Source organism: Phacochoerus africanus, chromosome 5 (genome assembly GCF_016906955.1).
Source record: "Phacochoerus africanus isolate WHEZ1 chromosome 5, ROS_Pafr_v1, whole genome shotgun sequence".
Lineage (NCBI taxonomy): Eukaryota > Metazoa > Chordata > Mammalia > Artiodactyla > Suidae > Phacochoerus > Phacochoerus africanus.
Genome location: NC_062548.1, coordinates 28,429,381 through 28,446,934, shown reverse-complemented (window position 1 = coordinate 28,446,934; position 17,554 = coordinate 28,429,381). Strand labels below are relative to the sequence as shown.

At 35.5% G+C, this 17,554-nt stretch overlaps 1 protein-coding gene across 1 annotated transcript in view; it reads left to right on the top strand.

Annotated features, from left to right (window-relative positions):
- Nucleotides 1-17,554, top strand: part of LOC125128404 (phospholipid-transporting ATPase ABCA3-like) — a 101,434-nt gene that overhangs the window by 30,019 nt on the left and 53,861 nt on the right. Inside the window, 5 exon segments of the mRNA XM_047782759.1 lie at nt 304-438; nt 4,961-5,090; nt 7,036-7,190; nt 7,414-7,569; nt 7,919-8,129. Coding sequence (XP_047638715.1) covers nt 304-438; nt 4,961-5,090; nt 7,036-7,190; nt 7,414-7,569; nt 7,919-8,129 — 787 coding nt within the window.

Genomic DNA, 17,554 nt, shown 5'->3' with positions numbered 1-17,554 from the left:
GCTAATGTATTACTAAGAGAAGAGTATATGACAGAGAGCGATCTAATACTCTTAGCTATAACTTCATTTTGGAATGATTTAGAGTGATGAACCCATTTGTTTTGTCTCTCTTTGACAGTTATGTTTCAGTAAAGATGTCTGTTTTTATGCTTTGGGGATTAAAATGATAACCAATTACCTCCAAACTTTAATCCCAAGAAATTTTCAGCAATCCATCTGCATACAGAGTAACAGGCTAAAGTATTTTCTCATGCTTCATTTTTCAATATTATTGCAGTAATGGCATTTTTATTCCCTTCTTAGCACTCCCACTGGTGTGGAGAAGCAATTGAGAAAACGAATGAGACAAGACAATTTTATGAGACAACCAAAAGCAAATATTTTGAGGCTGAACCTCCTGATTTGGTGGCAGGTATCCAGATCAAACATATGTGCAAGGTATTGTTTTATAGATATATTTTACTTGGTAGGATTCATACTTAGTTTACAGTTCATTGTAAATGTTTGTTACAAGAGATACCAGGGAAAAGATCACATGCTAATAAAAGGTCATGACCATCGTGTTTACTTCCTTTGAGATAGTTCAAAATTAAGTTTATACAGTATATAATAAAATCATGTCGTCTTCCTCCAGAAAAGGATCTGATTTTCTATAAATGCTAATGATATCTTTTTTGATGTTTATATTTTTATTTTTATAATGATTTTTATTTTTCCCATTATAGCTGGTTTACAGTGTTCTGTCAATTTTTTACTGTACAGCAAAGTGACCCAGTCACATACACATATACACATTCTTTTTCTCACATTGTCCTCCACCAGGCTCCATCATAAATGACTAGATATAGTTCCCAGTGCTATACAGCAGGATCTCATTGCTTATCCATTCCAAAGGCAATAGTTTGGATCTATTAACCTCAGATTCCCAGTCCACCACAGCCCCTCCCCCTCCCCCTTGGCAAACACAAGTCTGTTCTCCAAGTCCATGACTTTCTTTTCTGTGGAAATGTTCATTTGTGTCATATATTAGCTTCCAGATATAAGTGGTATCATATGGTATTTGTCTCTTTCTGACTTGCTTCACTTCATTTGGGTTGTTTCCAGGTCTTGGCTATTGTGAATAGAGCTGCAATGAATGTGCAGGTGCATGTGTCTTTTTTGAGGAAAGTTTTGTCTGGATATATGCCCAAGAGTGGGATTGCTGAGTCATATGGCAGTTCTATGTATAATTTTCTAAGGTTCCTCCATACTGTTCTCCGTAGTTGTTGTACCAACTTACATTCCCTCCAACAGTGCAAGAGGGCTCCCTTTTCTCCACACCCCCTCCAGCATTTGTTATTTGCGGACTTATTAATGATGGCCATTCCGACTGGTGTGAGGTGGTATCTCATGGTAGTTTTGATTTGCATTTCTCTAATAATCAGGGATTTTGAGCATTTTTTCATGTGCTTATTGGCCATATGTATATTGTCTTTGGAGAAATGTCTATTCATGTATTTTGCCCATTTTCAATTGGGTTTTTGGGTGTTTTTACTGTGGAATTGTATAAGTTGTTTGTATATTTTACAGATTAAGCCCTTGTCAGTTGCATCATTTGAATCTATTTTCTCCCATTCTGTAAGTTGTCTTTTTGTTTTTTTTTTTTTAATGGTTTCCTTTGCTGTGCAAAACTTGTCACTTTGATTGGGTCCCATTGGTTTATTTTTGCCTTCATTTTCTGTTGCCTTGGGAGACTGACCTGAGAAAACATTTGTAAGGTCGATGTCAGAGAATGTTTTTTGCCTGTGTTCTCTTCTGGGAGTTTGATGGTGTGTTGTCTTACATTTAAGTCTTTGAGCCATTTTGAGTTTATTTTTGTGCCTGGTGAGGGGGTGTGTTCCAGTTTCATTGATTTACATACAGCTGTCCATGTTTCCCAGCACTACTTGAAGACTGTCTTTTTCCCATTTTTTTGTTCTTGCCTCCTTTGTCAAAGATTAATTAACTGTAGGTGTCTGGGTTTATTTGTGGGTTCTCTATTCTGTTCCATTGGGCTGTATGTCTGTTTTTGTACCAGTACCACACTCTCTTGATTACTGTAGCTTTGTAATATTGTCCTAAATCTGGGAGAGTTATGCCTCCTGCTTGGTTTTTGTTCCTCAGGATTGCTTTGGCAATTCTGGGTCTTTTGTGGTTCCATATAAATTTTTGGATTGTTTGTTGTAATTCTGTGAAAAATGTCATGGGTAATTTGATAGGGATTGCATTGAATCTATAGATTGCTTTGGGTAGTATTGCTTCCAGTCCAGGAGCATGGAATATCTTTCTATTTCTTCGGATCCTTTTTAATTTCCTTGATTAATGTTTTATAGTTCTCGGCACATAAGCCTTTCACCTCCTTGGTCAGGTTTATTCCAAGGTATTTGATTTTTTGGGGTCCAATTTTAAAAGGTATTATAAAGACTGTCTTTTTCCCATTTTATATTCTTGCCTCCTTTGCCAAAGATTAATTGACCAAAGGTGTCTGGGTTTATTTCTGTGTTCTCCATTCTGTTCCATTGGTCTGTCTGTTTCGGTACTAGTACCACACTGTCTTTATTACTGTGGCTGTGTGATATTGCCTGAAGTCTGAGAGAGTGATGCCTCCTGCTTGGTTTTTGTTCTTCAGAATTGCTTTGGCAATTCTGGTTTTTTGTGGTTCCATGTAAATTTTTGGATTGTTTGTTCTAGTTCTGTCTAGCAACATGGATGGAACTAGAGACTCTCATCCTAAGTGAAGTACATCAGAAAGAGAAAGACAAATACCATATTATATCACTTATATCTGGAATATAATATACAGCACAGTTAAACCTTTCCACAGAAAAGAAAATCATGGACTTGGAGAATAGACTTGTGATTGCCAAGGGGGAAGGGGAGGGAGTGGGAGGGACTGGGAGCTTGGGGTAAATAGATGCAGAATGTTGCCTTTGGGGTGGATCAGCAATGGGATCCTGCTGTGTAGCACTGGGAACTCTGTCTAGTCACTTATGATGGAACATGTAATGTGAGAAAAAAGAATGTATACATGTAAATGTAACTGAGTCACCATGCTGTACGCTAGAAAAATATATATGTATATGTACAAATAAATGATAAGAAAAATTTTAAATGTTATTGTATTTTTTTATTTCTTTTCTAATGTTTCATTGTTAGTATACAGCAGTCCAACTGATTTCTGAATGTTAATCTTATATCCTGCTACTTTGTTGAATTTGTTGATCAGTTTGACTAGTTTTTGGGTTGAGTCCTTAGGGTTTTCTAGATATAGTATCATGTCATCTGTATAGAGTGACAATTTTACATCTTTTCTAATTTTGATACCTTTTATTTCTTTTTTTTTTGTCTGATTGCTGTGGCTAGGACTTCCAATACTATGTTAAATAGCAGTGGTGAGAGTGGGCATCCTTGTCTTGTTCCAGATTTTAGTGGGAAGGCTTTTAGCTTTTCTCCATTGAGTATCATATTTGCTGTGTGTTTGTCATAAACGGCTTTGATTATGTTAAGGTATGTTCCCTCTAACCCACTTTGGTAAGAGGTTTTTTTTTTTTTTTGTCTTTTTGTCTTTGTTGTTGTTGTTGTTGTTGTTATTGTTGCTATTTCTTGGGCCGCTCCCACGGCATATGGAGGTTCCCAGGCTAGGGGTGGAATCGGAGCTGTAGCCACCGGCCTACACCAGAGCCACAGCAATGCGGGATCCGAGCCGCGTCTGCAACCTACACCACAGCTCACGGCAACGCCGGATCGTTAACCCACTGAGCAAGGGCAGGGACTGAACCCGCAACCTCATGGTTCCTAATCGGATTCGTTAACCACTGCGCCACGACAGGAACTCCTGGTAAGAGTTTTTATCATGAATGGATGTTGGACTTTGTCAAATGCTTTTTCTGCATCTATTGAGATGATCATGTGGTTTTTTATTTTTCTTTTGTTGATGTGGTGTATAATGTTTATTGATTTGTATACGTTGAACCATCCTTGTGAACCTGGGATGAATCCCACTTGGTCATGGTATATGAACTTTTTTATATGTTGTTGGATTCAGTTGGCTAAAATTTTGTTGAGAATTTTTACGTCTATATTCATCAAAGATATTGGTCTATAATTTTCTTTTTTGGTGGTATCCTTGCCTGGTTTTGCTATTAGAGTGATGGTGGCTTCTTAGAATATCTTTGGGAGTGTTCCTTCTTCTTCAACCTTTTGGAAAAGTTTAAAGAGGATGGGTATAATTTCCTCTTTGTATGTTTGGTAGAATTCAAGAATATATGTTTTATATCTGAATGAAATGGGCTTAAATCCCAAATCTTCTGCTTAAATATTGTGTTTCTTAGGCTATTTTCATTTTTAAAAAATAGCCAAATCTTATCACTATTTTTATAGTGTTTTATCTGCTCCAGGTAAACAAATATTTATATATAATTTCTCCTTGAAGGTGTCTGTCTTTTATTTAATTTAAAGGTAGTTGGCTTGCCTGAAAATCTCACTTCTCTGATAAGTCAGAAAAAAGTTATAATTTTGTGGGTTACTTAGTTTCTTGTTTGCTAGGGTAAGAGAGATGCACTTTCCAAGTTTTGCATCATAAGCAGAAGCACTTGTAGTCTACACATAAGAAGTTTTCAATTGGAAGTTCTCCAAATTGACAAAGGTATTGACAGAAGAAATTTTGGCATTATCAGCTTTAAGACAGTAATTGAAAAAAAGCAGGGATTCATCAGATTGTTTAGGGATATATTAGTAGATCTATTGTGAAATGCTGAAACTCATATTATACCTTCTAATTTTTTCCCCTTTTCAGAATTTCATTCTGTTTACATTTTTATTTTTTTCTTCATGAGGTTGATTATGTGGTGTTGTTTCTTCTAAATATAGTTGATGTGAGTTCTTTTTCTTCCAAAATCTTAGTGACAGATAAAGATAATATTTGTGAGTTTCCCCCCCACAGGAATTCCGAGTGAAGAACACTATCAAAACAGCTGTAAAAGACTTGTCCTTGAATTTGTTTGAGGGGCAAATCACTGTTCTTGTAGGACATAATGGAGCAGGAAAATCCACTACTCTATCCATTCTCTCAGGTATGTGTTTAGCTCTGCTTTAAGTGTGTCCTCACATAGAGGCTGTAGAGAAAAGTCTTTGAGACTTTTGTATACCCCTTGATGTTTACAGTTCAGTCATTTCAGTGATACACAAAGTTGCTTAATAATCCAATTTTTTAAGGTATAAATAACTTCCTGTGAGAGATACCAGATATCAGATTTTACAGAGACATAAAAACAACCACTATAAATATGTTCAAAGAACTAAGGGAAACCATGATTAGAGAGATAAGTGAATGTATGAAAACAGTATCTCCTTGAATAAAAATATCAAACCAAAGATAGAAATCATTTTAAAAGAACAAAATTGGAATCCTGGAGTTGAAAAACAAAAACCAAAGTGAATAATTCATTGAAGGGGCTCAACAATAGAGGTGCGTTGTAAGAAGGGCAAAGAACAGTAAGACAAATTATAAGCAATGGAGGCCAGAAGGCAATAGGATGATATATAATAAGTACTGAAAGAATAAACTGTCAACTGAGAGTCTCACCTCTGTTTCAGAAATAAATGTGAAATAATACATTCCCAGATAAACAAAACTTTGGATAATTCATTGCTAGCAGACCTTCCTTACAAGAAGTTACTCAGGTTGAAAGCAACTAAGCCTATATGAAGTCTGATTGACTTCACTCAGTATGAAAGTCTCAAGTTCCATCCATGTTACTGCAAGTGGCATTATTTTGTTCTTTGTTATGGCTGAGTAGTATTCCATTGTGTATATATACCACATCTTCCTAATCCAGTCATCTGTCAATAAACATTTGGGTTGTTTCCATGTCTTGGCTATTGTGAATAGCACTGCAATGAACATGTGGGTGCATGTGTCTTTTTTAAGGAGAGTTTTGTCCAGATATATGCCCAAGAGTGGGATTGCTGAGTCATATGGCAGCTCTATGCATAGTTTTCTAAGGTACCTCCATACTGTTCTCCATAGTGGTTGCACCAGCTTACATTCCCACCAACAGTGCAAGAGGGTTCCCTTTTCTCCACACCCCCTCCAGCATTTGTTATTTGCGGACTTATTAATGATGGCCATTCTGACTGGTGTGAGGTGGTATCTCATGGTAGTTTTGATTTGCATTTCTCTAATAATCAGTGATGTTGAGTATTTTTTCTTGTGCTTCTTGGCCATCTGCATCTCCCTGGAGAAATGGTTATTCAGGTCTTTTGCCCATTTACCCATTGGGTTTTTGGCTTTTTCGCTGTTGGGTTATATAAGTTTTACATATATATTCTAGAGATTAGGCCCTTGTCAGTTGCATCATTTGAAACTGTTTTCTCCCATTCTGTAAGTTGTCTTTTTGGTTTTGTCTTTTAATGGTTTCCTTTGCTGTGCAAAAAAACTTGTCAGTTTGATTAGTTCCCATTGGTTTATTTTTGCTTTTATTTCTGTTGCTTTGGGAAACTGACCTGAGAAAATATTCATAAGGTTGATGTCAGAGAATGTTTTGCCTATGCTCTCTTCCAGGAGTTTGATGGTGTCTTGTCTTTTATTATCTGGATTTTTAAGGTTTAAAAGGGTCTACTATCAAAAAAATTTTTTTAAAATAAAAGGGTCTACTCCAGTCTCAGTGCACAGTTTAAATAATATAATCTTAAATACTCTCAAATGGCTAGTGGCAATGCTAGAATGTTTTAAGAATAAACTTTTCAGTGTTCTTATTACCTGAGTGATTTGTACTCATTCATATCTATTGAAGATTAAAATATACAGTTAACCAAACAAAAAATATGAAAGAAATTACCTCTAATTTTATTACTCCAAAGGTAACAATTGATATTCTAAAATTTTCTGTGTGAAAGAAATCGCTAATTCTAATGAGTAACTCACAAGTAGATTTCAAATTTAGATGCTAATGAATAGTGTTTAGTCATGTTCCCTCATAAAAGCAAACATTCTGTTATGTCTTTGCTTGTTTCTAGGTCTCTATCTTCTTACCAGTGGAGAGGCCTATGTTAATGGATATGACGTCTCAAAGCAGATGGGCCAGATCAGGAAAAGCTTGGGCTTGTGTCCCCAGCAGGACTTATTGTTTAATTACTTGACAGTATCAGAACATCTTTATTTCTATTCTGTGGTGAGCCCAGGATATGTTCCTTTCCCCCACTTTGTTCATGTACTTCAGGTAAATCTTCCATTTTGGAAAGTTTAAAATTTTATTTTTTATAAATTCTCCTTTAAACATAAAGTCAAGAAAAGGTAAGAAGACTCTATAGAGATGACGTAAGAAAGCAACTAGTGTAAAATGTTTCTAAGAATAAAGTTGAAAGCACCATGTGAGATATGGCTCCTCTTTCCAGATAAAAGGAATTCCTCAAAAGATGCGTCTTATTGAAATAAACAACATGCTGTCTACTTTCAACCTCCTAGAAAAGCATAATGCATTTTCAGTATCACTGAGTGGAGGAATGAAGCGCAAACTCTCCATCATTATAGCACTTATAGGGGGCTCCAAGGTAAAAAAATAAAATAAAATAAAAACAGTGGATTTCCACTGAAGGCAGTCTGAAAAAAAAAGTCAGCTAGCATAAATCCAAAAGGTGATATGGATCTAACATTCTAAAAGGAAACTTCCAAATGAAATGCCAAGTGGGATTTCTATTTCCAACCTAGTTGATATGAAATTATCGCAGATTTGGAATTATTCCACCATTTCTAATTCAGTTTTAGTCTAAACTTATTATCTTAGCTTCAGTTGGACAAGTGATTGTAAAAACAAAATCAGAGTAAGCCCATGACTGGTTAAGACCTGACCTCATATATAATGTTTAGCAATGGTCATGGAACTGTTCTTCTGGTCTTTAGGTAGTGATTCTTGATGAACCAACATCTGGCATGGACCCAGCCTCAAGGAGAGCCACCTGGAATCTGCTTCAGCGTTACAAACAGGATCGTACCATATTATTGACTACCCATGACATGGATGAAGCTGACCTCCTGGGTGACCGCATAGCCATCATGGTTAATGGATCCCTGCGGTGCTGTGGCTCTTCAACTTTCCTGAAAAAAATATATGGTCTCTCTCCCTTTGACCATTCTTTGTATTGATGTCTTAATATTCTTCTAATATAATTGCCATTGATATTGATATCTTAATATTCTTTTTAATATAATTTCTACCTATATTTTTTACTATCTACCCCAAACTTCAATGATTCCCTCTGTCATACTAACTGGAGCTCAACTATGATCCCTTTGAAATAATGGGCATATTTTAGTTCTTCAAAACTACCACTCTTTTTTTATTGCTTTGTCCAAATTTCATGTTCTTATCTTCCTTGTAACTTCTACTTAAATTTCAGTTGTTAGACTTCTGTTGTGACTTCAATGAAATTGATAGAAATATGGATAGATGGATAGATACATAGATAATAGCAGATGGGTGATGAATAGACAAGTAGATAATTTAAAGGATCTAAGGGAAATATACAGAATCAGGTATCTTTGTTCATTGTTTCTTGTTTTTCAAACCAATATTAAATTGCTTCTATGTGAACAAAATATTGTGTTCAAATCTGGAGAAGAATTTTTTTAAACATTTCCATGTTCTAAGACCCTCTTTACGTCTTTTAGGCCATTGTTCAAAATTACTTATGAATCTGACAGTATTTTGTTGCCCCCTACATAAGATTTCAGTACCTTATTTCCAATATTTTATATTCCTCTTCATTTTTCCCCTTAAGCAGTAGTTTTCAACAAAATTTCTTCATTCACCTTATTCATTATCTGTATACCTCCTTTAGAATAAATGCTCTTACTAGGGGAGAATTTTTTAATTGAAGTATAATGTATGTAGAACGTTCAGTTTGGTGAGTTTTTACAATTATATATACCCGTCTGATACCAAAGAAAAACAAGATACAGAGCATTTCCATGGCCAGAAAAATTCCCCTTGAAACTCTTTCCATTAATTGCCTTCCTCCAGAGGCAGCCACTTTCTTATTTTTGTTACCGTATGCTTATCTTGCTTTTTCTTGAATGTCATATAAATGAATTACATGCATTATTTTTTGTTTTCTGGTTTCTTTACTTTCAGCTCAATATTTTTGAGATTCATCTCTGTTGCCGCCTATATCAAATAGTGCACATACTCTACTCTTCATGGACTTTTAAGCTGTTTGGGGTAATTTATCTTTTCAAATTTCATGACCAAGAGTGCCATAAATTTGCTTGGATAAAAATTTATCTTGGGCAAAAATACATGGATATCAAGTTACCTGGTCAAAGATTGAGTGTATGTCCTGCCAAAAGATTCTCCAAACTACTTCTATTATTTTATACCTGTCAACGTGTTTGAGAATTCAATATACTCCATACTCACAAGAACATTTTTGGTGTCTTCGTATTTTAGCTGTTCCAGTGAATATGAAAAATTATCTCTTATGGTTTTAATTTTTATTTCCCTGAAAATTAACTATATTGCATACATTTTCATATAAAATGACACTTTATATAAATTTTTGTGAAGCCTCTACTCAAATCTTTTGACCATTATTAAAAGTTAGTTATTTAACATTTTTATGGTAAATTTGCATGAGTTCACATATTCTGGATATGAGTCCTTTGTCAGATATAGGTATTGTGGATATTTCCCCAAATGTTTTGCTTGCTTATTTAATTCTATGGTATCTTTTGATGAGCATAAATTTTTAATTTTGAAAAGTCCTGTTTATAACTGATTTCTTTTCTTGGTCAGTGTTTTTTAGGAAACTCTTGCCTATATTTTCTTCTGGATGCTTTATAGTTCTAGCTTCTAAAGTTTTATGACCTATTTCAGGTTGATTTTTTTATGAATGGTGATAGGGAAGTTTTGATTCTGATTTTTTTCCATATGAGTGTCTAGAATCATTTTTAGGAAACACAATTTAATACCTTTGGCATGTTGATGAAAATCAACTGGTTATTTATATGTAAATAGGTGTTTGAATTATTTTCTATTCTGTTTTACTGATCTATAAGCGTATCCCTTTGCAAATACCAGTCATGCATACTGTATCTTTATAGAAAGTCATGAAATCAGGTGTTGTATGTCACCAACTTTTTTTCTCCTTTGGTTTTGTTTATTCTTTTTCTAATTCTCTTAAGTGGTAGATCAAGCTGTTTATTTGAGACTTCTTGTTTTGTTTTTGTTTTTGTTTTGTTTGTTTGTTTTTGAGGAAGGCTTGTATCACTATGAACTTCCCTCTTAGAACTGTTTTTGCTACATCTCATAGATTTTGCAAAGCCATGTTTTCATTTTCATTTGTCTAAAAGAATTTTCTAATTCTTTGACTCATAGTCATCCAATCATTTTTAGTAGCATGTTGTTAATTCCATTCTTTTCCCATTTTTATTTCTATATTTTATCTCTAGTTTTATACCTTTGTGTTTGGAAAAGGTATAATTTCTATCCTTTTAAATTTGTTGAAGCATTTTTGTGACCTAGTGACCTAGTATGTGCTCTATCCTAGAGAATGTTCCATGAGCACTGGAAAAGAATATGCATTCTGCTTTCCTAACATGCAGTGTCCTGGAGACATCAATTACGTCCAGCTGGTCTATTGTATCATTTAGGACTTCTCTTGCCTAATTGATTTTCTGTCTAGATGATATGTCCATTGATATCGGTGGGGAATTAAAGTCTCCTCCTATTATTGTATTATTGTCAGCTTTTCTCTTTATGTCTCTTAGTATTTGTTTTATATATTTAGGTGTTCCTGTATTGGGTAGGTATATGTTACCAAGAATAATATCCTTGTCTTGTATTGATCTCTTCATCACTATATAATGCCCTTTTTTGTCTTTTGCCATAAGCTTTGTTTTAAAGTCTGTTTTATCTCAGAATAGTATTGTTACCCTTGCTTTTTTGTCATTTTCATTTGAATGAAATATCTTTTTCTTTCTCTTACTTTTGGTCAGTATGGGTCTTTAGCTCTGAATTCAGTCTCTTATAAATGATATAGATTGGTCATGCTTTTTAAATCCAACCAGGAACATTTTTTCTTTTGATTGGAGGACTTAGTCCATTAAAATTTAAGGTAATTATTTATAGGTATGTACTGCTATTTTATTTCCTTCCATTTTTTTTGTCTCTCTTCATTTATTCTCTTTGTTTTCTCTTTTGTAGATCAAAGATTTTCTTTTGTAGTATGCTTGAGTTCCTTTCTGTAAGGCTTTTGTGAGTCTTCTGTAAGTTTTTGATTTTTGGTTACCATGATGTTCATGTATGTTGACCCATAATTATATCTAAACACTTTAAACTGATAGTCATTTAAGTTCAAATACATCCAAAAGATTTACATCTTTATTCCCCTCACCTACAATTTGTGATTTTGTGATTTTGATGACCTATTTTACCCTTTATGCTTATTTTTTACAGGCTTACCTAAGTGGTCTTCGATCCTGACTTTGTATTTTCCTTTTGTCTTGGGATTTTTCTCTTTCCCATAGATTCCTGCTTCTTTTCCACCCATGAAAGACTCTTCATAATTTCTTCTAGGATAGGTTTAGTATTGCTTAATTCTTTTAGTTTTGCTTGTCTGAGAAAGTTTTTTTTCTTCTTATAGCTCACCTGTGGCATATGGAATTTTTTGGGCTAAGGATCAAATCAGAGTGCAGCTGCAGCTGCAGCCTATGCCACAGTCACAGCAACACCATATCCAAGCTGCATCTGCTTCCTACATGGCAGCTTGTGGAAATGCTGACCCTTTAACCCACTGAGTCGGGCCAAGGATCAAACCCACACCCCTGTGGAGACTTTGGGTCCTTAACCTACTGAGCCACTAGAGTATCCTGGATTGCAGTTTTTTCATTATCTCATGCCACTCCCTTCTAGCCTGCAAAGTTTCTGCAGAAAACTCACTAAGCTGATAATCTAATGGGTGTTCCCTTTTAAGTTACTCTTTATTTCCTTCTTGCTGACTTTAGCATTCTTTGTCCCTAACTTTTGCCATTCTGGATATTTTTCGATGTATAGTTGATTTACAGTATTGTGTTAGTTTCAGGTGTTTAGCTAGGAGAGTCAGATATGTATATCTTTTTAAGATTCTTGCCATTTTAATTTGATACACCTTGGTGTGAGTCTGCTTGGATTCATCTTGTTTGGGACCCTCTGAACTTCCTATATTTGGATATGTTCCTTCTTTATGTCTGGGAAATTTTCAGCCATAATTTCTTCTAACACATTTCAGTCCTTTTGCCTCTCTTTTTCATAACTGGAACCCTATTGTGCATAAGTTGGCATGTTTTATATTATCTCATAGATCTCATATGTTGTTTTCCTGTTTTTTATTTATTTTTCTGTCTGATATGCCGGTTGGCTGATTTCCAGTATTTTATCCTCCAGATCAGTTTTTCTTTCTTCTGTGTCATTTAGTTTTCTATTCATTGCTTCTGCAATGTCTTTTATCTCAGAAATTGAATTATCTCTTTTTGATTGTTTCATCGTGATAGTTTCTCATTCCCTTTTACAGGAATTTGCACTTATATTCATCATCTTTCTTAACACAGTCAGCATTTTTATAGTGACCTTTTTGAAATAAGGTCTGATAGACTGGTGATCTCTGTTTGCTTTTTTATTGTTTCAGGGGATCTCACTTGCCCTTCTAATTGAGAGTAGTTACTCTATTTTATTTTTCCTACTCTTCATTATGCTTTATTTTATTACTGGAAAGTCATAAGTCATTAACTTCTTCTATAAAATAAATCTTATCTGCTCCATAGGGTTTCACTAAATAAGTGAAATATTTAAAAGGACTGAAAAGAAAGATTTTTTTATATCCCCTAGAATTAAAACATTAGTTTTTTAAAAATTAAAACTTTAGTGAACTTATTTTGACTGATGTATAGAGACTGAAATTGCTAAACAGTTGCTAGCAAGATCATTCACAACTTTTTATATTTATTTATATCTGTTCTGTAAAATACCAACATGATTTTTTTATTCAAAATGTTTTTCATTTACAGTGGGCTTTAAGGATTTTTAAATCCAGTGGAATTTTTGGAAGAATATTGTATGATGAATACTTGATTTTAAAAAAAATCTGCCATTGATTTAATCTTTGTCTGCTTTTCCCTGATTTTATATGTATCAGTGGTTGAGAAAAAGATCTTTAAGGAAACTTTAACATTATAGCAGTTAGAATAAATATTTGGAGGCTGGATGATCGCACAGTCTTTGGGCAAATTATGCTCCAATATGTCTCAGAAAGGCAAAGATAAGGAATAATATTTTTTCAGTTCCAAATATAGACACATATATTAAACAATCAGTTATTGAGAAATATGGACAAACACTTCCTGTAACCTGTTTAAGCAGCTCATTGGAGTTCAGGTTCTCTTGTTTTAGGTACTCTGACTTCATCATGCATGAAAAGTTCATTTGGGATAATGTGACAATACTCCATAATGAGGATTCTTGTACTGTTGTACCTGCCATCAATCACCAAGAATGGCCTGTATAGTCTGGATAACAGTCTTTTATCAGATATATCTTTTGCAAAAAATATTCTCCCAGTCTTTGGCTTGTTTTTTTATTTTCTTGACCTTATGTTTCACAGAGAAGAATTTTTTTTTATATCCAGTCAAGTTTTATTTGTCCCGCAATATGATTTTTAAATATTTGAATCCATAGCTTACATTTCCATGTCAGGAAATTTCACCTAAAGTTCCAAATTTGGGTTTTTTTTTTAAACATGTGTAGAAATGGGTCTTTTCATTTTACTCAACTTTCTCTGTCCCTGTGAACTTAGGAGAAACAGGAGAAATTTTAGGAGAAAATTTATCTATAGTTGTCTTGTGCGTGTCCACTGTCTCTGATGTGAAGGCTGGATTTGATATGGACACCAGTGTTTCCTTGGGGTATGCTGGCCACCATCACCCTGATAGGGGATATGGTTGGTGTTGGAGGATCTAAAGCCTGTCCAGGGTGTGGAGCAGGAATTCCTCTCTGCTCCATGGGTATTGCTGCCCTGTGATAGAATCTGCTTTCCTGTTGTTGAGGTAGAAGCCTGGAGGTTCAGGCTCAAATCAGGCTCTTTTCCCCTTGATTGCTCGACCTCAAAGGAGTGGAGTAGAAGCAAGTGAGGCTTGTACATTCTCAGAGTCCCAATGCATCACCTGTGTAGTCAACCAAAGCCACTCTCATACGCAAGCAAGTTCACATCACTTACCATGTTGTGGTCATCCCAGATCTAGTTCAAGGATGTGGATTAGAGTGGACTTGGCTGGAGCATTTGCTAGACTGAAGCTAGCAACACTTTGGAAAATCTTGGCTGCAGAAATTGAAAAGGTCATACTTCTGCCTCTGTGGCACTCTTCCACCAGGACCTATCTTCCCCAGAGCCAGCACCAAACTGGGGGGTGGAATGAGTAGAGCCAAGTGTTTTCCCAATTCATAATGGGGAGTTCACCTAGGGAGCAGCCACTCATGCAGAGCTCTGTGAGCCCTGGTTTTGGGGGGGGGGTTGTTTGGTTTTTTGTGGGGTTTTTTTTTTGCTTTTGGTTTTTGGCTTTTGGTGGTTTTTTGTTTGTTTGTTTGTTTGTTTGTTTGGCAAGTCAGCATTCATGCACTCTTTGTAAGTATAATCTAGGTTTCTCCAACCTTTCTATCTGTCCCAGCAGTTCTCCCAGCAGCTAAGGATTTTTGTTTCCCCTGTGTAATACCTCAGAAATGGGATCCATTTACTCCCCAAAGCAATGATCCTCCACACAGACCTTCTCTTCTTTTCAAATCTCTCCCAAGGATGGAGATCCCAACCCTATGCCGTTTCTCCATCCTACCTGTTTCTGAGGAAGTCCTTCTTGCTGCCCTGGTTGTAGAGAAGTTCTGTCAGTTTCTATTTTGTTTTCCATGAGAGGTGTCTCACATGTAGATATATTTTTGTTGTGATTGTCAAGAAAGTTGAGCTCCATGTCTTTATACTTGACCATCTTTTTTGGACACCACGCAATGACTTTTATATTGATCTGTGTCCCATTAATTTGTTTATTCATTTATAATTTTTTAAGTATAGTTTATTTACAGTGTTGTGTCAATTTCCTCTGTACATCACAGTGACCCAGTCGTGTATATATATATATATATATACACATTCTTTTTCTCATACTATCATCCATCACATTTTTTAACAAGAGATTATATATAATTCCTTGTTCTGTACAGAAGAACCTCATTGCTTATCAATTCTAAATGTAATAGTTTGTGTCTACTAAACCTAAACTCTCCCTCCATCCCATTCCCTCCCTCTTCCCCCTTGGCAACCACAAGTCTATGCTCTATGTCTGTTAGTCTGCTTCTGTTTTGTAGATAGGTTCGTTTCTGCCATGTTTTAGATTCCACATATAAGTGATATGGTATTTGTCTTTCTCTTTCTGACATACTTCACTTAGTATGAGAATCTCTAGCTGCATCCATGTTGCTACAAATGGCATTATTTTATTATTTTTATGGCTGAGTAGTATTCCACTGTATACATGTACCACATCTTAATCCAGTTATCTGTTGATGGACATTGGGATGTTTCCATGTCTGGGCTATTGTGAATAATGCTGAATTAAATATATAGGTACATATATTTTTTTAAATGTAAGTTTTGTCCAGATAAATGCCTAAGTGAGTGATTGCTGGATCATATGATATTTATATATTTCTTTTTCTGAGGTACCGCCATACTGTTTTCCATAGTAGTTGTACAATTTTACAGTCCCACAAACAGTGAAGGAGGGTACCCTTTTTTTCCACACCCTCTGCAGCCTTTGTTATTTGTAGGCTTGTTAATGGTGGCCATTCTGACTGTATGAGGTTGCACTTCATTGTAGTTTTGATTTGCATTTCTCTAATAATTAATGATGTTGAGCATCTTTTCATGTGCCTAATACCTATTTATATGCATTCTTTGGAGAAATGTCTATTTAGGTCTTCTGCCCATTTTTTTTTTTGTCTTTTGTCTTTTGTCTTTTTTGTTGTTGTTGTTGTTGTTGTTGCTATTTCTTGGGCCGCTCCCTTGGCATATGGAGGTTCCCAGGCTAGGGGTGGAATCGGAGCTGTAGCCACCAGCCTACGCCAGAGCCACAGCAACGCGGGATCCGAGCCGCGTCTGCAACCTACACCACAGCTCACGGCAACGCCGGATCATCAACCCACTGAGCAAGGGCAGGGATCAAACCCGCAACCTCATGGTTCCTAGTCGGATTCGTTAACCACTGCGCCATGACAGGAACTCCCAAATTTTTAAATATTTTGTCAAGTTCTGTGAAGAATGTCATTGGTAATTTGATAGGGAATGAATTGAATCAGTACATTGCCTTGGATAATATAGTTGTTTTGACAATATTGATTCTTCCAATCCAAGAAAAGAAAATGGTATATCTTTCCATGTGTTTGTGTCATCTGTGATTTCTTTCATCAGCATCTTACAGTTTTCAGTGTACAGTTCTTTTGTCTCTTTAGGTAGGAATATTCCTAAGTATTTTATTATTTCTGATGAGATGATAAATGAGATTCTCTCCTTAAGTTCTCTTTCTGATCTTTCATTGTTAGCATATAGGAATGCAAGAGATTTCTGCCTATTAATTTTGTATAAACCTGCAACTTTACTAAATTGATTGATGAGCTCTAACAGTTTTCTGGTAATATCTTTAGGATTTTTCTCAGTATATTATCATGTATCTGCAAACAGTGATAATTTTATTTCTTCTTTTCCAGTTTGGAATCCTTTTATTTCTTTTTTTTTTTTTTTCCCTTTATTTGCCGTGGCTAGGACTTCCAAAACTATGTTGAATAATAGTAGTAAAAATGGACATCCTGTTTCTGTTCCTGATCTTAGTGGAAATGCTTTCAGTTTTTCACCATTGAGAATGATGTTATATATGGCTTTTATTATATTGAGGTAGGTTCCCTCTATACCCACTCTCTAGAGAGTTTTTATCAGAAATGGCTATTGGATTTTCTGAAAAGTTTTTTCTGCATCTACTGAGATGATCATATGGTTTTTGTTCTTCAATTTTGTTTTTTTTTTTGTCTTTTTTTGTTGTTGTTGTTGTTATTGTTGTTGTTGTTGTTGCTATTTCTTGGGCTGCTCCCACGGCATATGGAGGTTCCCAGGCTAGGGGTCAAATCAGAGCTGTAGCCACCAGCCTACGCCAGAGCCACAGCAATGCGGGGTCCGAGCCACGTCTGCAACCTACACCACAGCTCACGGCAACGCCGAATCGTTAACCCACTGAGCAAGGGCAGGGACCGAACCCGCAACCTCATGGTTCCTAGTCGGATTCGTTAACCACTGCGCCACGACGGGAACTCCTCTTCAGTTTTTTGATATGGTGTATAGCACTTATTGATTTTCAAATAATAAAGAATCCTTGCATCCCTGGATAAATCCCACTTGATCATGGTCTATGATCTTTTTAATATATAGGATTCAGTTGGCTAGTATTTTGTTGAGGACTTTTGCATCTATGTTC